Source organism: Centroberyx affinis, unplaced genomic scaffold (assembly GCF_046629955.1).
Source record: "Centroberyx affinis isolate AG114_WGS23_722 - 3 ecotype Tasmania unplaced genomic scaffold, CSIRO-AGI_Caff_v1 ptg003858l_1, whole genome shotgun sequence".
NCBI lineage: Eukaryota > Metazoa > Chordata > Actinopteri > Beryciformes > Berycidae > Centroberyx > Centroberyx affinis.
Window position 1 is genome coordinate 12,978 of NW_027281705.1, and position 19,523 is coordinate 32,500.

The following is a 19,523-nucleotide window of genomic DNA, read 5'->3' on the forward strand; positions in this document are numbered from 1 at the left end:
CCAGGCGTTTTTGTTCGGTCTCAGTTGGCTTGTGGGCAGAACAGTGTCAACATCACACACTGTCAATCATCACTCTTTCCTCTCTCTCTCTGTCTCTCTGTCTCTCTCTCTCTCTCTCTCTCTTTCTGTCTGTCTCTCTGTGTGTGTGTCTCTCTCTCTTATTGTTGTTTTTGATGATTGTTTATGAAACTACAGCTTCTTTTTCCACCTGTGATGTCACAGCTTAGCGTTGGTGGGAGGAGTCAGAGTGACATCACTGTTAACCGCAGTGTTTCCTCTCTGTCCGTCTCTTCACAGCCGACGCCCACCATGACCTGCTGACATCACCACACACCCCCCCCCCCCCCCCCCCCCAACATGGCCCCTCCTGATTGGCCGTCTCCGTGGCGGCCGCCGCTGGCGTTGCTGACGCTCGCTTCCTGCTTCCTGTCTGCGTCCGCCTCGACCACGCCCTTCCCCAAGGACCTGGAGCCAATCAGCATCGTCGGCTGGGAGCGTGAGTAGATCCCCTCTGATTGGAGGATGAGGAGGCGGATGATGATGAAGAGGATGATAATTAGGATTATTATGATGAGGATGAGGATGATGATGATGATGATGACGATGATGAAAATGAGGATGATGATGATGAGGATGAAAATTACGATGATGATGATGAAAATGAGGATGATGATGAAAATGAGGATGATGAGGATGAAAATGATGATGAGGATGATGAGTAGGATGAGGATGATGATGAGAATGATGAGGATGAAGATGAGTAGGATGAGAATGATGAGGATGAAAATGATGAGGATGATGAGTAGGAGGAGAATGATGAGGATGAAAATGATGATGATGATGAGTAGGATGAGAATGATGATGAGAAGGATGAGGATTCAAATGATGAGGATGATGAGGATGATGACTGAGAATGATGAGGATGAGGATTATGAGGATGATGATGATGATGATGATGATTGAGAATGATGAGGATGAGGATGAAAATGATGAGGATGATGAGTAGGATGAGGAGGAGGAGTAGGAGGATGAAAATATGGACGATGAGGATGATGAGGATCTATTAAAATATGAGGATAAAATATTTTAATTAATATTTCCTATCTCTCTCTCTCTCTCTCTCTCTCCCTCCCTCTCTCTCTCTCCCCCTCTCTCTCCCTCTCTCTCTCTCTCCCTCCCTCTCTCTCTCTCTCTCTCTCTCTCTCTTCTCTCTCTCTCTCTCTCTCTCTCTCTCTCTCTCTCTCCCTCTCTCTCTCCTCCAGACTCGTATCAGTTTCCAGGTTTCCAGGGTTTGCTTCAGGATAACGACACAGTCCGTCTGGGTCTGGACTTCCAGAGGATGTTACGCATCAACCACATGCTCTACATCGCCGCCAGGTCAGCAAACACACACACACACACACACACACACACACACACACACACACACACACACACGTAGACTAGTATTCTTGTACTAAACTCTAACCATAACCTCAACCTAATCTTTATTCTAATCTAAGGGAAAAATCATCCTAAAACTCTCATTCCTGGCTCCAGTAGTTAGTTGTGTTTTTCTTCTTGGTGGATAACCGGCCAATCACAGACGAGGTGACGTCACCTCCAGATATTTCCCAGCAGCTCCAGTGGAGTTTGATATGAGAAAATATTTCAGGATGTAAAACCTCAGCGGTAAACGTCTGGTTCTGGTGTCAGTCCCTCAGAATCAAAGAGCGAGGGCTTCTTTCTAGAGCCGCCATTTTGCACCGAGAGACGTTCAACAATCATACAGGGAGAGATCCATCGTAGAAGAGGAGAGAGACCAGTTTCTCCACCCACAGGAGCAGGAGAGAGACCAGAATGCACTGCAGCAGAGAGACAGGCTGGGGGTTTGAGTGAAGGGAGACAAGACTCACTTTTTATTGACCATCGCTTTCGCTTTCTCCTCCTACACATGAAAACTGCAGTGAAGTTAGCTTGATATTGGATATTCGGTTTTTATATTTGTTTTATATTTGAGTTTTACTATTTGAGAAAATATCTCCTAAAAGATCACATACCACCCGCAGCTGAGATGCAACCAGTCCAGGCTCGCTCTCTGCGGGTTGTCAAAAGGCATTCTGGGAAATGTAGGAAATCTCAAAGTGAAGTAGAAGCAGACGAGGAGCAGGTGGAGGGAGAGTGGGTTCACCGACAGAGAAAATTACATCACAAAATAACTCCTGGAAACGTGTTGAACATCATAAACACGCAGCAGAGAGACAGGCTGGGGTTTGAGTGAAGGGAGACAAGACGCTCACTGTTTCTCAGCTGGGAAAACTCTCGCTCTCACACACACACACACACACACACACACACACACACAACACACACACACACACACACATATTGACACACACAGATGTTATTATGGTTAAAGTTTATTAAAAGTCTGAAGCGATGTGTCTCTGTCTCTCCTCAGGGATCATGTGTTTGCGGTGAACCTGACGACAGCTTCTGAAGAGTTCGTCCCTCAGCTGGTAAGAGCGTCTCTGCCCCCCCCCCCCCCCCCCCCGCCCCTCGCCCCCCCCCCCCCCCCCCCCTCGCCCCCCCCCCTCGCTGCATGATGACATCACTCCGCACAGTCACTCTTTCATTGTTATTTCTGGATTCGTTGGATTTGCAGCATGAAGGGCTGCTGAGGTGCCGCAGGGCTCGATCACACGGGAGGCGGTCTGAAGCCTCTTCTGTCGGAGCCCGCACAGCGGGAGAGTCTGATGTGTTTTTGTGATGTCGTTGCTAGGCAACCGCAGAACCAGCTGACGACCCCGCTGTCAGTCACTCGACCGGCTGCCGGCTGTTTATTGTGCTAGCTAGACTGTGATTTAGCTAAATTATGTAGCTAAACAGTAACACTTTACAATAAGGGTATATTAATTAAGTTCATGTTAACTAAGGTATTAATTTATACATGATTTAATAGTTTATAAAGATGACTATTAAATAATGTATAAATTAATACCTTAGTTAACATGAACACCATTAGTAAATTATTACCAGACACATTAGTTAACTGTTAATTAAGGGTTAGTTAATGCTTATTAAGTATTAACTAACCCTTAATTAATGCACCCAAGTGTTACCAGCTAAATTATAAACAATGAAAATTCATGATAAAAAAGATGCCAGAAATTTGTGGAGCTCTAATTTTTCTCTAATAATTTTGTGTTTAGATCTGATTTTGGAAGTCGTAAAGCTTCAGTTTGATCCGCCGTGTTTATCGTTTACAAGAGTCACGGCAGAAGTCCCGCCTCTCCTTTAATCCGATTGGACTTTGGAGAAAAGGCGTGATCTCGGGCGTCTTTCCGCTCTTGAGCTGCTGAGCTGTTTTCTGTGTGGGGCGTTCAAGCTGCTCTTCCAAAAAAAAATGCGAGACGCCCAGCGGTGCAGAGGCAGCACAGAAAGCTTCACTCACTCTGTAAACAGACAGAAGAGGCTGAGAAGCCTCCTGTGTGATCACAACCTTCCTCCTCTGTCCCTGCTCTGGAGAGGCTGATGCTCACCGTTCAGCTTCGCTCTTCTCTCTCTTCTTCCTGCTTGTCCTCCATTGTTGTTGCTGCTGTGGTTCACACCCATAAACCTCCTGAACACCACTGAAAGGTAAACGGGGGATTTAGGCCTGAACACAGAATGATAATGAAGAATATATCCTGTTTATTATTATTGTTATTTTAAAGGAATAGTTCACCCAAAAATGAAAATTCTGTCATCATCTCCTCCCCCTCATGCCAAATGAAACTCAGGTGAAATTTGTTAGTCCATATAACACACAGGGAGGCTGCAGCACAACTTGGTAGCAGCCTTCTCCAAAACAACTGAAGTCAATGGGGACCTGTTCTTTAGAGCTCCAAAACAAAAACAGCCAAACAATCACACTGTGAATAGAAAGACCTATACACCATTATTTGTTGCAGATCAATCAGCTGTAGTTCAGATTTGCACTAAATGATGGTGTAAATATACTGTAGGTCTTTGTGGAACTCTGAAGAACTGGTCCCCACTGACTTCAGTTGTTTTGGAGAAGGCTGCTATGGAGTTGTGCTGCAGCCTCCCTGTGTGTTATATGGACAAACTTCACCTGTGTTTCAACTGGCATGAGGGGGAGGAAGTTTCATTTTTGGGTGAGCTATTCCTTTAATGTGAAAAAAAACGTTGCTTATCGCAGCTTTCAGGCCTTGTCCACACTGATCCGGGGAAATTTGAAAACGGCGTTTTCGTGTCGTTTGCGTTTCCAGGCCGCCGCTGTTTACAGAAGTGATGTCACGGCTGCAGCAGCAGAGACTATAGACGTTATAACAATAATAATAATATAATGTTTTGGAAAAGCCCCGTTTTCCCCGTCCGTACTAAAACACGAAACCGGTGTTTTCAAAACAGAGAAATAAAGACGCGCTGAGTGTGGACAAGGCAGCAGTTTGTTTTTGTTTTTTTTATTGGTACAAAAACAAAACACTAGTGACTTTACAGATACAACAATGATTGAAAACGGGGATACAAAAAAAAACACAAGGGCAGACAATGAATAAAAAGAAAAGGAAAAAAAAAGAGAACAAAACAAACAAGGATGAAATAGTCACAATATATAGTAAGTGTAATGATAGTGACATTATGCTAGTTACTGCTATTTAAATATGTGTTTTAGGGAAGATCTGTTATAGAACGCGTGTTTATAGAAGAGAAGATAAAAAATAAAATAATAATAATAATACATATATTGAAGAATGACTAGAATGAAGAATGAAGTTTGGATGTGGAGAAGTTTTCCCTCCAGTGAGCAGACTGACAGCAGAGCAGCAGATCTTTACTTTCAGCAGATCCAGGCAGTAAATAACATCAGAGCCGGGAACAAAGCTCCGGTCTGTAATGTGTGTCGCGGCACAAAGGACGAGCTTCCTTTGATCCCTGCACCTCCTCCTCCTCCTCCTCCTCCTCCTCCTCCTCCTCGTCAGAGAGGGAGGTTACAGGGCGGCTGCTGACAGTAATGGGCCTCCAAGTGCATTGTGGGATAGCGGCCTACAGCGGCTCTTTGATGTGAGCTGTTACTCTCGTTATCAGCGATCCGTCGGCACTTGAAGCGTGTGCGTGCGTGTGTGTGTGTGTGTGTGTGTGTGTGTGTGTGTGTGTGTGGACAGAGGGAGTGCGTCTCTCTCTCTCTCTCTGTCCATCAGTCTGTCCTCATTTCTGCTTCTCTCTCTTTCTGACTCTCTCTATATATATTTTTCTCCTCTATAGTGTGATTTATCTATAATTGAGTGTTCATGTGCTGTCTGGATTTTACGAATACGAATGTCCCACCAAGAAGTACAACTTGAACGTCCCTCCAGGTCTGATTCGTTGAGTTAAACCTCAGTGGGCGGAGCCAAAGAACCACAGTTTTTCTGGCTAAGTAACATTAGACTGAAGCTCAGTGAAAAAGACAAAAGGTAAGAGAGGAGGAAGCTGATATTATGAAGCCTAGCACTCTGCTGCTAACTGAAAAAATACAATCTATCATACTAAGTTATCTAGGTTAGCTAGTTAGCTAGCTGATCTTCAAGTTCAAACTAGCCATACTAGCCTATAGCTAGCTAGGTAAGCTAGTTAGCTAGCTGCTAACCTTCAACATCATGATGCCATGGGCATGAAGGAAAGGACAGACAGGAAAAAAGTCATTACATTTATATTTTTATTCATATTTTAATCAGAGTTCCTTCTTTGCCATTCTCGTTAGCTAACTTGCTTCCCGAAAAACTGTGGTTTTTTGGCTCCGCCCATCGTGGTTTAGCTCAACCAATCAGATTATTTCTTCCTCCAAGAAATGTTTGAAGAACCAAAACTGCAGTCTGCAGGTCGGGCGCTGAAGACGAGGAAGTCCGGATTCTAGATGGAACACAAAATGGCCGAGTTGTGACCTAGCAGCGTTAGCCAACATGGCCGACAACATGCAGCTAAAGCTAAACAGTAGCCTAGACCAGTGGTTCTCTAACTCGGGGTCACAAGATAATTTTGGGGGGACGTGAGATGACTAATAGCATACAATAAAAACATATTTTACATACTATACAAATTTTTTCCATGTGTAATTTTTTCGATTTTTCTCCAATTTTTGCTTTTTTTCTTGTGAAACACTGAATAGTTTTGAGCCTCTCGGCCTCCTCTGATGATCAAATGAAACGACCTGAAAAGAGAAAATATTTTTTTCCATATATATTGTTTTCAACACTCTGGCCCAGACACCTGCTTCCCTGAAACTTGATAAATCCCCTGAAGCTCTGCGGACGGTTTGGAAATAAACGAGCAGCCAGACACGACTCCCACGGCTCTTCAGCTCCGTGTTTTGTTTTTATTTCTGATAAAAAAAAATAAAAAAAATCAAGTGTTCGACTTCACGGCTCAGAGAAGAAGAAGAAGATGAAAGCTCCTCCTCTGTTCCCGCTCTGCCCTCCGTGACACGTTTCCTCTTCCTGTGTTTCAGAAGCTGACTTGGCGATCTAAAGACGTCAACAAGTGTACGGTCCGAGGGAAGAACAGCGTGAGTCTCTCTCTCTTCTCTCTCTTCTCTCTCTTCTCTCTCTCCTACATTCCCTTTAATATTTAATACAGATCCGTCATGCTGTCTTCTCCTTCTTTTCCTTCTTCTATGTCTTCTTTTGTCTCCCCTCCTGCTTTTTCCTCTCCTTTTTCTTTCACCCCTTGCCTCTACTCCACACTCTCCTTCGTCTTCTTCTACTTCTTTTACCCCTACTTCTTCTTCTTCTCCTTCTTCCTCCTCCTCCTCATTTTCTCATTCTTTTCCCTCTTCTTCTTTTCTAATTAAACGCTAACAGGCTCATTTATAGGTTGAGTGACTTTAATGACCGTACAGTTGAAAACCTTCGGATAATTTCAAAAAAAAAAAAAAAATTTATTGGAATCAATGCAATCAAATGCATCAATGAAGTCAGACGGATTTTCTTCGGTTACTGAGGAAGGAAAACTTTTTGGAAACTTTCTGTGAAACTTTTCATCCTGACAAAATTGATAAAGTCGAGCCGTTAATTTATTTATTTTTTTCCCTGAAAGCGTAGTGACATCAGTGACAAAATTAGACAGAATTAGACACTTTTTGAGCATTTTCATCCTTGCAGAGAAAATAAACTGTCACATTTTATCATGTTCACCGCCGTATTTTTTTTGTTTTCATTTCATCCTGTATTATTTTTTGTGACTCTGAATGAGCAGTGTGTGTGTGTGTGTGTTTCTGTTTCAGGATGAATGCTACAACTACGTCAAAGTGTTGGTGCCTCGAAACGACGAGACGCTGTTCGCCTGCGGGACCAACGCCTTCAACCCCACCTGCCGGAACTACAAGGTACTCACACCTGTCTGTGTGTGTGTGTGTGTGTGTGTGTGTGTGTGTGTGTGTATGTGTTGTATGTTGTTGTGTGTAAATGTCCCTGCAAGTGAGTATAACCAGGAAAAGCGGTGAGTTGTGAGGACTGTAGTTGTCCTAACCTCGTCAAAAAATGATTATTTAAGGGTTAAGGAGAGAATCAGAGTTAGGATAAGACCATGTGAACAACATAAACATAAAAATGTGTCTCCTGCTTTGGAGAAAATGTTGAAACAGTAGAACTCTTCGCTCAGTATGTGATGTCATGATGATGTCATGCTGATGTCATGCCACAATCTAAGAAACACATCAACTCTGTAAACTCTTCTTTAACTTTGCTTTTTTTTTGTAATCATCGCTGTTATTGTTGTTACTGTCCAGAAATATTCTGTGCGATGAATCTATATATTTAATATGCAGTTTATTTCATTTTATTTTACTTTATTTCTAACTCATTTACGTTTGAATCTGTGCTTTGGCAACATGTGCACATGTACGTCCTGCCAATAAAGCTGAACTGAATTGAATTGAATTGAATTGAATTGAATAAGTTTAGGTCATGATACGATATGACATAATAACATTTATTAGTACCATTGAGTACCAAAATATCCCACTCAAGTAGAAATCCTGTTACCTTTCTGATATTTCGCCTGAGTGGAAGAATCAAAACAGCAGCACCGCCACACAGTAAAAGCCTCTATAGAGAGAGAGATGTTTCTCAAACGTTTGTCTTTCTTCACCTTTGCACTTTGTAAGCATCATGTCAGCAAATTAAAATAAGCTTTTTTTTTTTCTAGTTTTGCCTCTGGAAGAATACGCATCAACTCTAGCAGTGTGCAGGTCTCACCTCAGTGGAAGTAAAATGACTGGCGTGAAAAACTTAAAAGTAAAAGGCATCTCATCTAAAATGCACTCAGAGTGAAATTACTTTTTCACAAATGAGACCATTGTTGCATTTGATTTTTCCCAAGAAACACAAAAGGGACGAGAGGACAGAGTTTGAACTCTTATTAATTTAATTAAAATAAAGTGCATCAACAAAATAAAACAGTTCAGTATAAATGTTTGGTTCGTTTCTGATGCGATGCTTATGGAATGTCTGCAAAATCTGTGTTTCATAATGGATGACATGCAGCAAATAGGACAATACTTGAGTAAAATAAAAATTACTGACTTCTTACTGAGTAAATATAATTTGTCTTTTCCACTCTTGCTCACAGCTTTAAGGTTTAGGTTTGACATGCTGAGACTGGGTGTCACTTATTAGCAAGTCTTCACACGTACAAGGATGTGTGTGTGTGTGTGTGTGTGTGTGTGTGTGTGTGTGTGTGTGTGTGTGTGTGTGTGTATCCGTACACTTCTGCATGCATGTGTGTTGGTTCCAGTCTCCAGGTCCCTCTGTGTCTGTCCTTGTGTGTTCACACCTGCCGCTCTGCTCTCAGCTGTTGAGTTTCCACGCACGCCACAGTGTGCTGAACCCCCCCCCCCCCCCACCCGCTAACGGCGGGTTAACGAGCTGAGGACGCGGGACGGGACACGGGGTGGGATGAGACGAGGGACGGGGCGGGACGCGGGACAGGACACGGGGCGGGATGAGACGCGGGGCGGGATGAGACGCGGGGCGGGATGAGACGCGGGACGAGACATGGGACGCGGGGCGGGACGGGACGCGGGACGGGACGAGACGTGGACGAGGGACGGGACGGGACGCAGGACGGGACGGGACGCGGGGCGGGACGCGGGACGGGATGCGGGACGAGACGCGGGACGAGATGCGGGACGAGACGTGGGACGGGACGGGACGGGACGCGGGGACGGGACGGGACGCGGGGACGGGACGGGGGGACGGGACGGGACGCGGGGCGGGACGAGACACGGGACGAGACGCGGGATGAGACGTGGGATGGGACGGGACGGGACGCGGGGCGGGACGAGACGAGACGCAGTACGAGATGCGGGACGGGACGCGGGACGGGACGGGACGAGACGCGGGACGCGGCCCCCGGTGCGTTCGGCACCCACTCCTAATTGAAAGCGTCAGGGAGCCGGAGCCGCCTCGCTGAGACCAAACAGAACGGCGTCAAACAGCCGCGGCTGTAGCTGTCAGTCACGAGTCTCGCTCTTGTCACCGGCGCCGGCGGTTTTGATTGACAGGCGCCGACCCCGTTTAACAGAAGGTTCCTACGCTTTCAAACCCCCGGCGGAGGGAAAACAACACGCCGCCGCCGCGCCTCACCCCGAGACCCGCCGCGTTTTGAAGAGTTGGCTTCCAAAAAACGAGACTCGCACATACACACACACACACACACACACACACACACACACACACACACACACAGCTCGGGAAACAAAGTGACGCTCCGCTCTCCTGTGATGATTGATGGAACAAAATTAAATCAAATTGTACTTTTTAAGGCGGAGCGGGTCGCCTAAGTCCTAAGATTTTAGAGATATTGAGCGATGAACCTCAGGTGATATTTTCCTCCACGATGGATATGAAGTGTTGACAAAAGGAATCCTTTATTTGACGAAAAGATGAAACCGCTTTAATAAGGACATATTGGAAGAATTAAACTGCTCCTGCTTTAAAGTCGAGATGAAATGAAAAATGCATTTTTAACCCTTTTAGATCACATCCCCGGTCATATTGTGCACCTATTTAACAATATATGCCAAAAAAAATCAATTTCTTTGTATTCTTATATCAAAATCCAATCATGTTTTCTTCCTATAAAACAAAATATGCCGTGTGCTTACGTAAGCATGAACCAACCGATTTCAACCAATAATATCATGATATCCACCCATCAATCATTCTTCAACCTCTAGCGAGCCACACCGGTCATATAAAACCACACTTCACTGTTTCTGGGTCAGTAGCTGACAGAGCGACATGGAGAGAGACAGGAAGAGATGTGTGTTTGGATATCAGTGGGCAAAAATTTTCATTTCCAAAACAATGTCTCTGAGGTCTAATTCATTCATCTCTCCCTCGTCCTCCTCCTGATCTAACAACAGGTGAGGGAGGTGTGTGTGTGGAGCCAACAGTCCTCTGTAGCTCCGTATCGCACTAAACTCTAAGCCCCGCCCACTGTTTAGCGGTCCAATCGAACGCGAAGGATTCGATTTAAATCCCTCTTGTACCTGTACACCGCTCAAATATTCCGTTTCACTGGGCAACACGTCACAGGACAGAAGCTAAAGACGCTCTAACTTCCGTTCCAGTGGGACTTTAACGCCCTGTGTATAAAGGAGCCTTGAGCCTCATGTATATAAGCGAGTAATGACATTTAAAAAAGGCCACAAGTCCATTTCAGCCTCTTAGCGCGCGGCAGAACTGATTCAGACGCCAGGCTTTTTGTTGACATTCAGTTGCGTGGGAGTCAGCCACAGAGAATTTCCTGCTGCTGTCGTGAAAAACCTTTTTGTTTAATTCATTTTTTATTAGAAATGTATCTATCTATCTTTTTTTTTTCTTTAATTAAGATTTACACTGTGCTTTTGTGTGCCGAAGCCCGAGGCCTGTGAAGCTCGTCCAGAACACTCTGTGAATTCATAAGACCCGCACCAGGAGACGGGTTTAAAAACCAGACAGATCCTCCTCAGAATCAAAATCACTGGAGTACAATACAGCAGACTGTAAACTATACATGTCACTCTACATATAGACAGTGAACTATATCATTCTGCGAGCACAGCCACAAAATTTCATGACATGAGCCTGAATCACAGAGTACATGTTGTGGACACAAATTATGTGAAGATCAGGTTCCTCCACCATGAAATCATTATGTGACAACAGCAGGAATCGGACCGGACATTTTCTCCTGTTTGACATGTGAAAACGTTAGCTAACACTTCAGATTAGGCAAGTAAAAGAAGTTTAGACAACAACTTGGTTAAGGTCAGGGTTAAGGTTTTGGTCATGGTTAAATAAGAAATAACTGTCACTGAAAATGAAAACTTCACTCCGTAGAAAACTTCTTGGCATGAGTTGGGAATCGGTCGGCACAGTGGAAGGTAAAATGAGAATGAGAGAAATGGAGAGTTCGAAGAGAAAGAAATACTTGTGTAAATATAATTCCCGTTTATTACAGAAAGTTTTAAAGGAAAGGGGCGTGCGTTTTGTAAAATCTGCCGTGTCGATTTTTCCCATTTTTGGCCAAACAGAACATCTTCTTCACCTTCACTGATGACATAAGTGTTTAACATAAAAATGCTGTTGCAGTGGACTTATTATTTGTATTTTCATTCTTTAAAAGTCACCAGAATGCAGGAAACAAAGTCTCTGAAACTCAATTTTTTCTGGAGGAGGACCCCCACACCCCCCGCTTTGGTTTCAAAATCCTCCCTGTTTTTGAGGTCTCAAGGTTGGCAAGTGTGAAAATTTGTCTTTAGTGGATAAATCAGTCGGGCTCACCTGCCACACTGGAAGGTAACTTTTCGAGACGATAACATTTTAATTCCTTGGTCTTCGCCTTTTCTCAAACTTTGTCCCTGCTGGCCACCATATCGCTCTCTCTGACCATGAGCCAATCACATCAAAACAAAATAGTGGCTCTGTATCAGACATGCTCCTGATTGGCTGCCTAGCATGCTGGCTCTATGTAAAGCAACAACTTCTCCAAACTCTTCCTCCTAACTAGCCTGAAGCCGGCTTCACATGTCCACCGGCAAAATCACTCAGATTTTCCACCTTGCCACTGCGCTCAAAGATCAATCAATTTCTTTCACCCAGTTAGTCGCTGACCTGTTTTCTCATTGGCAGAACCGATGAGAAAACGGTAATGGACCAAAAGCACGTTCTCTGTGTCAGAATCCCTCAAACTCGTTACTGACGGCCTCTGAAAGGATGTTTCTCCGTCTCTCGGCTTCTTGTTTCGTTTCCGTTCGTCTTTGCTCTTGTTTTTCCTCGGCTCTCCGCTCCTCGCCGTGAGCAAAGGGCAGAACCGGCAGCCGTGTGCGAAGGCCTCGACATCAGCTGAAACCCAATAAGGTTATTCTCATGCGGCGCCTTTACTTCCCACCAGTGCCGCTTCAATGTCAGAACTCAATTCAATGTCAAACTACTTCCTGTTCCCAGCCGTGTCTCCCGCCTAATCCTTCCCCCGCCGGGAGAACGGGTTTCTTTCATTTTTTTCCTGCACGGAGAACACATTGTTTTGCATTTTAAAACATCACGCTTCATTTCACAAAACTCAACGAGACCCGGGCCCTGCTCTACACGCTCAGCGGTACGTTTAGAAACGGAGAGTCTGGAGTGTTTTCCATCCGACAGCGGCGGCGGTTTGTCGTTAACACCGTGTCGAGTCTGCGGCCGGACGCGGTTCAGTCCCGCGTGGCGGCTGTCTGTCCTCGATAGCCAAATACACACAGATAGGGACGGAGAACGAAGGGAGGCGGCGACTGTATTTGACTTCTGAGCGGAAACCGTCAGCGATAAATGTAAAAAGTTTAATTAAAATGTGTGAGATTAAATGTAAATGTTTAATTTAATTTATGGATGATTCACCTGACTTCACCCTGTCATGCAGAATGCTACGGTGTTAGGTTGGATGAGATTAGAAGAGCATGAATTCAGCTGCATTTAACCTTTTAATGCAATGCGATGCTGTAATATTACAACAGAAAAGTGTTCAATAGCAGAATAGCAAACAGAGAGAGAAGCGTTATAGATGGGTGAAAGAGAAGAAAAGAGAGAGGATGGATAGATAAGAAGAGTGGCAGCTCAGTCTGTCCTACTTGAGGAATATGGAGACAGGGAAATAGAGCGGTGAGGTGGAGGGAGGAAGAGGAGGCAGGAAGCGAGCGAGGCGAAGAGAGAGAGAGGGAGAGAGAGAGGGAGAAAGAGAGAGAGAGAGAGGGAGAGAGAGCGGGGACAGTCAGTGCTTACAGCTATAAACAGCCCGGCTCTCCAGGGGTTTAAATAGCAGACAGGTATTTATGAGGCTTTCAGGAGGCTAAACGCTCTCGGCCGTGCCCGCAATAGCAATGCCTCTGTTAGCGATTCAGCTAATGTCGCTACCGACCACAATATTATCAGCTCAGCCAGCATGTTGTCAATTATCAACGTATTATCGACTCAGCTAGCATGCTGTCAGTAACATTATGTATCGTCAACCCAGCTACCAAGCTGTCCATCATTAGCAACAAGTTATCGACTCAGCTAGCATGCTGTCAATAGCATTATGCGATTAATGTGTAATCAACCAGCTACCATGCTGTCAATCACATATTGGTAAAGGATTATCAGTTTAACTAGCATGCTGTTAGTAACATATTGTCAACGTATTATCAAGCTAGCGTGCAGGTAGTAACATCAACCAGTGTTGCCAACTTGTTCCAAAGGAATTAAAAAGTCGGTAGAAGTCGCCAGATGACGTCATATGCTAATTTGCATTTCAATATATAACCTACAGTCCCCGCTCGCTGTGTGTGGGAAGCCTGGGATCATCAGACCTCTCTGGGTGACAAGTAGAGCAAACCAGCATCAGCAGTACCAAGTTATTGGCAAATGCTTTGGGATTCAACACGTTAACATTGTTCCCCATGGTCAGAAAAAGTCGGCAGATTTGTCGCCAGTCACTTTTGAGAAATAAAGTCTCCAGGGGGTCTGAAAAGTCACTAAATCTAGTGACAAAGTTGGCAACACTGACATCAACGTATTACCAACTCAGCTAGCATGCTGTCAGTAACATTATTAATGTATTATCAAGCTAGCATAGGCCTACTGTTAGTAACATCAACATTAGCATCTTAGCTAGCATGCTGTCAATCATATATTATCAACGTATTATGAGCTCAGTTAGCATGCTGTGAATCCCTGCTGAAAAAAAAAAAAGATTGACAGCTTGCTAGCTGATTGTAGGCTATTAACATATTATCAACTTAGCTAACATGCTAGCATTATTGATTCAACTAGCATACCGTGAATAACATTATCAACATATTTTCAACTCAGTAGGCCTATAGCATGCTGTCAATAACTTTATAAGAAAGTAGCAGAGTGAGCAGTGAATTTATATTTAATATTTGTTGGATGGGATGTTGCAGTTATTCCAGAGTTTTATTTATATATTTTTGTTTTATTTTGTTGCGCTTGTGTTGTTTTTGCTTTGTACTTTGTCCTTGTTCCCTCTGTCTAGGAATAGGACTGAGCTGCTGTTGGAAAATAGTGAAATCTACATTTATCCCATGTGTCTCCTCCTCTCCTCCTCTCATCTCCTCTCTCCTCTCCTCTCCTCTCCTCTCCTCCTCTCAGATGAACACCCTGGACCAGGTAGGAGAGGAGGTGGTTGGTCAGGCTCGTTGTCCCTTTGAGTCCGGTCAGTCCAACGTTGGACTGTTTGCTGGTGAGTCAAACTGCAGCTATTCAATATTTGTTGGAGCATCTATGTGTTTTCTTTCTGTTGACTAACACAAAACTTTATTCTTCACCTTGTTGAGAAATTGAAAGGTCATCACTGCATCATAACTCGGAAACTCAGGTAGCAATATTTTCTCGGAGTTTCCGACTTAATCGTCTGACTTTGGAGGGCGTTCATGTGAAATTTCCAAGTCAGAAGTTTGTTTTTCCAATTTCTCTGACAGCACAAGAACACATAGCTGTTCGTCCCGCAGACCTAAATGTCTTAGTCTTATTGGCTGAAGGTGGCATTTAATGTAGGAACAAAAAAATCATTTGTCAGCAGGTTCAGCCATCGTTGGCGAGTCCAGCTTTCTCTGCTGCTGTTTAAGAGACACTTTAGGATTTCACCAGTGAGGCTCTCAGTGAGCGGGGATGGGACCTTCTCTGTTAGTGTGGACGGGACGAGATGGGACGCTCTCTGTTAGTGGGGACGGGACGCTCTCAGTTATTTGGGATAGGACACTCTCAGTTAGCAGGAACGGGACACTCTCAGTTAGCGGGGACGGGACACTCTCAGTTAGCAGGAACGGGACACTCAGTTAGCGGGGATGGGACACTCTCAGTTATTTGGGATAGGACACTCTCAGTTAGCAGGAACGGGACACTCTCAGTTATTGGGGATGGGACACTCTCAGTTAGTGGGGACGGGACGAGTCGGGACACTCTCAGTTAGCGGGGACGGGACGCTCTCAGTTAGTGTGGACGGGACGAGACGGGACACTCTTAGTTAGCGGGGACGGGACACTTTCAGTTATTGGGGATGGGACACTCTCAGTTAGCGGGGACGGGACACTTTCAGTTATTGGGGATGGGACACTCTCAGTTAGCAAGGACGGGACACTCTCAGTTATTGGGGATGGGACACTCTCAGTTAGCAGGGACGGGACACTCTCAGTTAGTGGGGACGGGACGAGACGGGACACTCTCAGTTAGCGGGGACGTGACACTCTCAGTTATTTGGGATAGGACACTCTCAGTTAGCAGGAACGGGACACTCTCAGTTAGCGGGGATGGAACACTCAGTTAGCAGGGACGGGACACTCTCAGTTATCGGGGATGGGACACTCTCAGTTAGTGGGGACGGGACGAGACGGGACACTCTCAGTTAGCGGGGATGGGACACTCTCAGTTAGTGTGGACGGGACGAGACGGGACACTCTTAGTTAGCGGGGACGGGACACTTTCAGTTATTGGGGATGGGACACTCTTAGTTAGCAGGGACGGGGCACTTTCAGTTATTGGGGATGGGACACTCTCAGTTAGCAAGGACGGGACACTCTCAGTTATTGGGGATGGGACACTCTCAGTTAGCAGGGACGGGACACTCTCAGTTAGTGGGGACGGGACGAGACGGGACACTCTCAGTTAGCGGGGACGTGACACTCTCAGTTATTTGGGATAGGACACTCTCAGTTAGCAGGAACGGGACACTCTCAGTTAGCGGGGATGGGACACTCAGTTAGCAGGGACGGGACACTCTCAGTTATCGGGGATGGGACACTCTCAGTTAGTGGGGACGGGACGAGACGGGACACTCTCAGTTAGCGGGGATGGGACACTCTCAGTTAGCAGGGACGGGACACTCTCAGTTAGTGGGGACGGGACACTCTCAGTTATTGGGGATGGGACACTCTCAGTTAGCAGGGATGGGACACTCTCAGTTAGTGGGGACGGGACACTCTCAGTTATTGGGGATGGGACACTCTCAGTTAGCAGGGATGGGACACTCTCAGTTAGCAGGGACGGGACACTCTCAGTTATTGGGGATTGGACACTCTCAGTTAGCAGGGACGGGACACTCTCAGTTAGAGGGGACGGGACGAGACGGGACGCTCTCAGTTATTGGGGATGAGAAGGGGACCCTCTCTGAGTTAGCGTGGACAGGACGCTCTTCTCTGCCTCTGCCCCAGTCTGTGATTTCGGCTCTGAAGATCAGTGGATTTCTCGCTCAGCGCAGCTTTAATTCAGCAGGAAATCACATTTCAAGCAGCAAGCTTTCTCCTGTCAAGATACATATATTATGCAAACGTCTTATGCACACACACATCGGTATCTATTATATAAAATATTCTAAAAACCATAATACTATTAGTTGTGGCTTTTCTGTGCGGTTCTCAGCCTGAGTAGAGCAGGAGTTTACAGTCTGTTTATTCCACTGTGTCAACCTATGGAATAATACCGTAAACACACAATAATATTCTGTTTATCACTTAATGAAAACCTCCTTAATGCATTATTTAAGGGTGAAACAACACAATGTAAGTATGAAGTGTACAAATGTAATTGTTTGCACTTTGTTGTCACTTCTGAGTACATTATGTATGAGGGAGATTTTCATGAAGCACAGTATCATTGTGTACTTTTCCACTGGCTAATACACAGGTTGAAGCCAGTAAAGTACAGCAGTACTGATGAATGCAAGTCTGGAAATATCTGGAAAATAACTCAAAAAGTTATTTATAACACAAAAGTCTGAAAAACTATTGGGAACCTGTTCTTGAATCACTATGAAACCAAAGCCCTTAATTTTATCCCTGAAATGTCCTTAATTTCTCATCACATAAGCATTAATTATCCACTAAAAATAACAGCTTTAATAAAGTAAGGTTAGTATCATGGGTTTATAACGGATTTATTCATGGGTTGATTCACAGAGACACTAGAAATTAAGAATTTTCATGTCTTTAGTGCAGGTTTACAGGTTATTAATGAGTTATTAATGGAAAGTTCCTGTCTCCCTGAATTTTACATTAAATTAGAAAGTAAGCAGTCAAACATTAAGGGGAGTTTAAGGAGGTTTTGATGGGGTCTCCTCCTTTAATAACTCCCTTAACTCATTTTAAGTGGATTTTGCATGAATTAAGGGGTGAATTAATGTGAATGTGAGGATATTTTAAGGGATTACTGGTTCGTAGAGAGTCCTGATACGCAGATTTGACAACACATCTTCTCCAGTCGCAGACCTGCTGTCGCTTCACATACTGTGATATTTATTGAGGTGAAGAATAATATTCAGCAGTAGAGTGACATGGAGTCGACAGGCAAATTAACCCTGACAGTATCACCTAGTCTTCACATCCAGTCAAGCGATGAAGGTCTGGAAAAAAGTGTTTCGAGTTTTAGAAAAGGAAAATGTGGAGATGGAAACTGAAAATATTGTAAAGGTCCATTCACATTTAGAGTAATGACTATAAAGATAACTAAATATAACTATAAAAAGATTTAAATCGTTTTAACTACATAGACTGTTCCCACTATAACGATAACTATCCAAATTGATAACTATAACTATATTTTTGGCTCGATTTTGGGCAAGTACACGTTACTGTTTCAGAGTGAATTCAGTTTCCCAGTATGAACACATGTAACTGTTTCAAAGTTAATCCGGTTTCCCAGTGTAAACACATTTAACCGTTTCCAATGTGAATCCAGTTTCCCAGTATAAGTAAATCCGGTTTCCCAGTATAAACACATGTAACTGTTTCCAATGTGAATCCAGTTTTCCAGTATAAACACATGTAACTGTTTCAAAGTTAATCCAGTTTCCCAGTGTAAACACATTTAACCGTTTCCAATGTGAATCCAGTTTCCCAGTATAAGTAAATCCGGTTTCCCAGTATAAACACATGTAACTGTTTCCAATGTGAATCCAGTTTTCCAGTATAAACACATGTAACTGTTACCAATGTGAATCCAGTTTCCCAGTATAAACACATTTAACCGTTTCCAATGTGAATCCAGTTTCCCAGTATAAACACATTTAACTGTTTCCAATGTGAATCCAGTTTCCCAGTATAAGTAAATCCGGTTTCCCAGTATAAACACATGTAACTGTTTCCAATGTGAATCCAGTTTCCCAGTATAAACACATGTAACTGTTACCAATGTGAATCCAGTTTCCCAGTATAAGTAAATCCGGTTTCCCAGTATAAACACATGTAACTGTTACCAATGTGAATCCAGTTTCCCAGTATAAGTGAATCCGGTTTCCCAGTATAAAAACATGTAACTGTTTCCGATGTCAATCCGATTTCCCGGTATAAACACATGTAACTATTGCCAATGTGAATCCGGTTTCCCAGTAAGAACACATGTAATTGTTTCCAATGTGAATCCGGTTTCCCAAGTGAAGCTGGTTTCTCAGTATAAACACATGTAACTGTTTCCAGTGTGAATCCGGTTTCCCAGTTTAAGTGAATCCAGTTTCCCAGTATAACTGAATCCAGTTTCCAGTATAACTGAATCCGGTTTCCCAGTATACACACGTAACTGTTTCCAATGTGAATCTAGCTTCCAGTATAAACACATGTACAGTAACTGTTTCCAATGTGAATCTAGCTTCCAGTATAAACACATGTAACCGGTTCCCAGGTGGGGATTTCTACTCGGCCACCATGACAGACTTCCTGGCCAGCGACGCCGTCATCTACCGCAGCCTGGGAGACGGCCGCCCCGTCCTCAGGACCGTCAAGTACGACTCCAAGTGGCTCCGAGGTACGTCACATGACGCGGTATGGTCACATGACACGGGTTATGTGAGGTCACATGAGATATGATTGGCGTCAGTCCCTCAGAATCAAAGAGCGAGGGCTTCTTTCTAGAGCCGCCATTTTGCACCGAGAGACGTTCAACAATCACACAGGGAGAGATCCATCGGAGAAGAGGAGAGAGACCAGTTTCTCCACCCACAGGAGCAGGAGAGAGACCAGAATGCAATGCAGCAGAGAGACAGGCTGGGGGTTT

At 44.4% G+C, this 19,523-nt stretch overlaps 1 protein-coding gene across 1 annotated transcript in view; it reads left to right on the top strand.

The window, feature by feature from the left end:
• Positions 1-357: 357 nt before the first annotated feature.
• LOC139662675 (semaphorin-6D-like) overlaps positions 358-19,523 on the top strand; it is a 23,660-nt gene continuing 4,494 nt past the window's right edge. The window contains exons 1-7 of the mRNA XM_071541395.1: positions 358-496; positions 1,263-1,377; positions 2,441-2,498; positions 6,473-6,529; positions 7,247-7,348; positions 14,634-14,724; positions 19,152-19,274. Of these exons, the coding sequence (XP_071397496.1) occupies positions 358-496; positions 1,263-1,377; positions 2,441-2,498; positions 6,473-6,529; positions 7,247-7,348; positions 14,634-14,724; positions 19,152-19,274 (685 nt within the window). The remainder of the gene's footprint in view (positions 497-1,262; positions 1,378-2,440; positions 2,499-6,472; positions 6,530-7,246; positions 7,349-14,633; positions 14,725-19,151; positions 19,275-19,523) is intronic.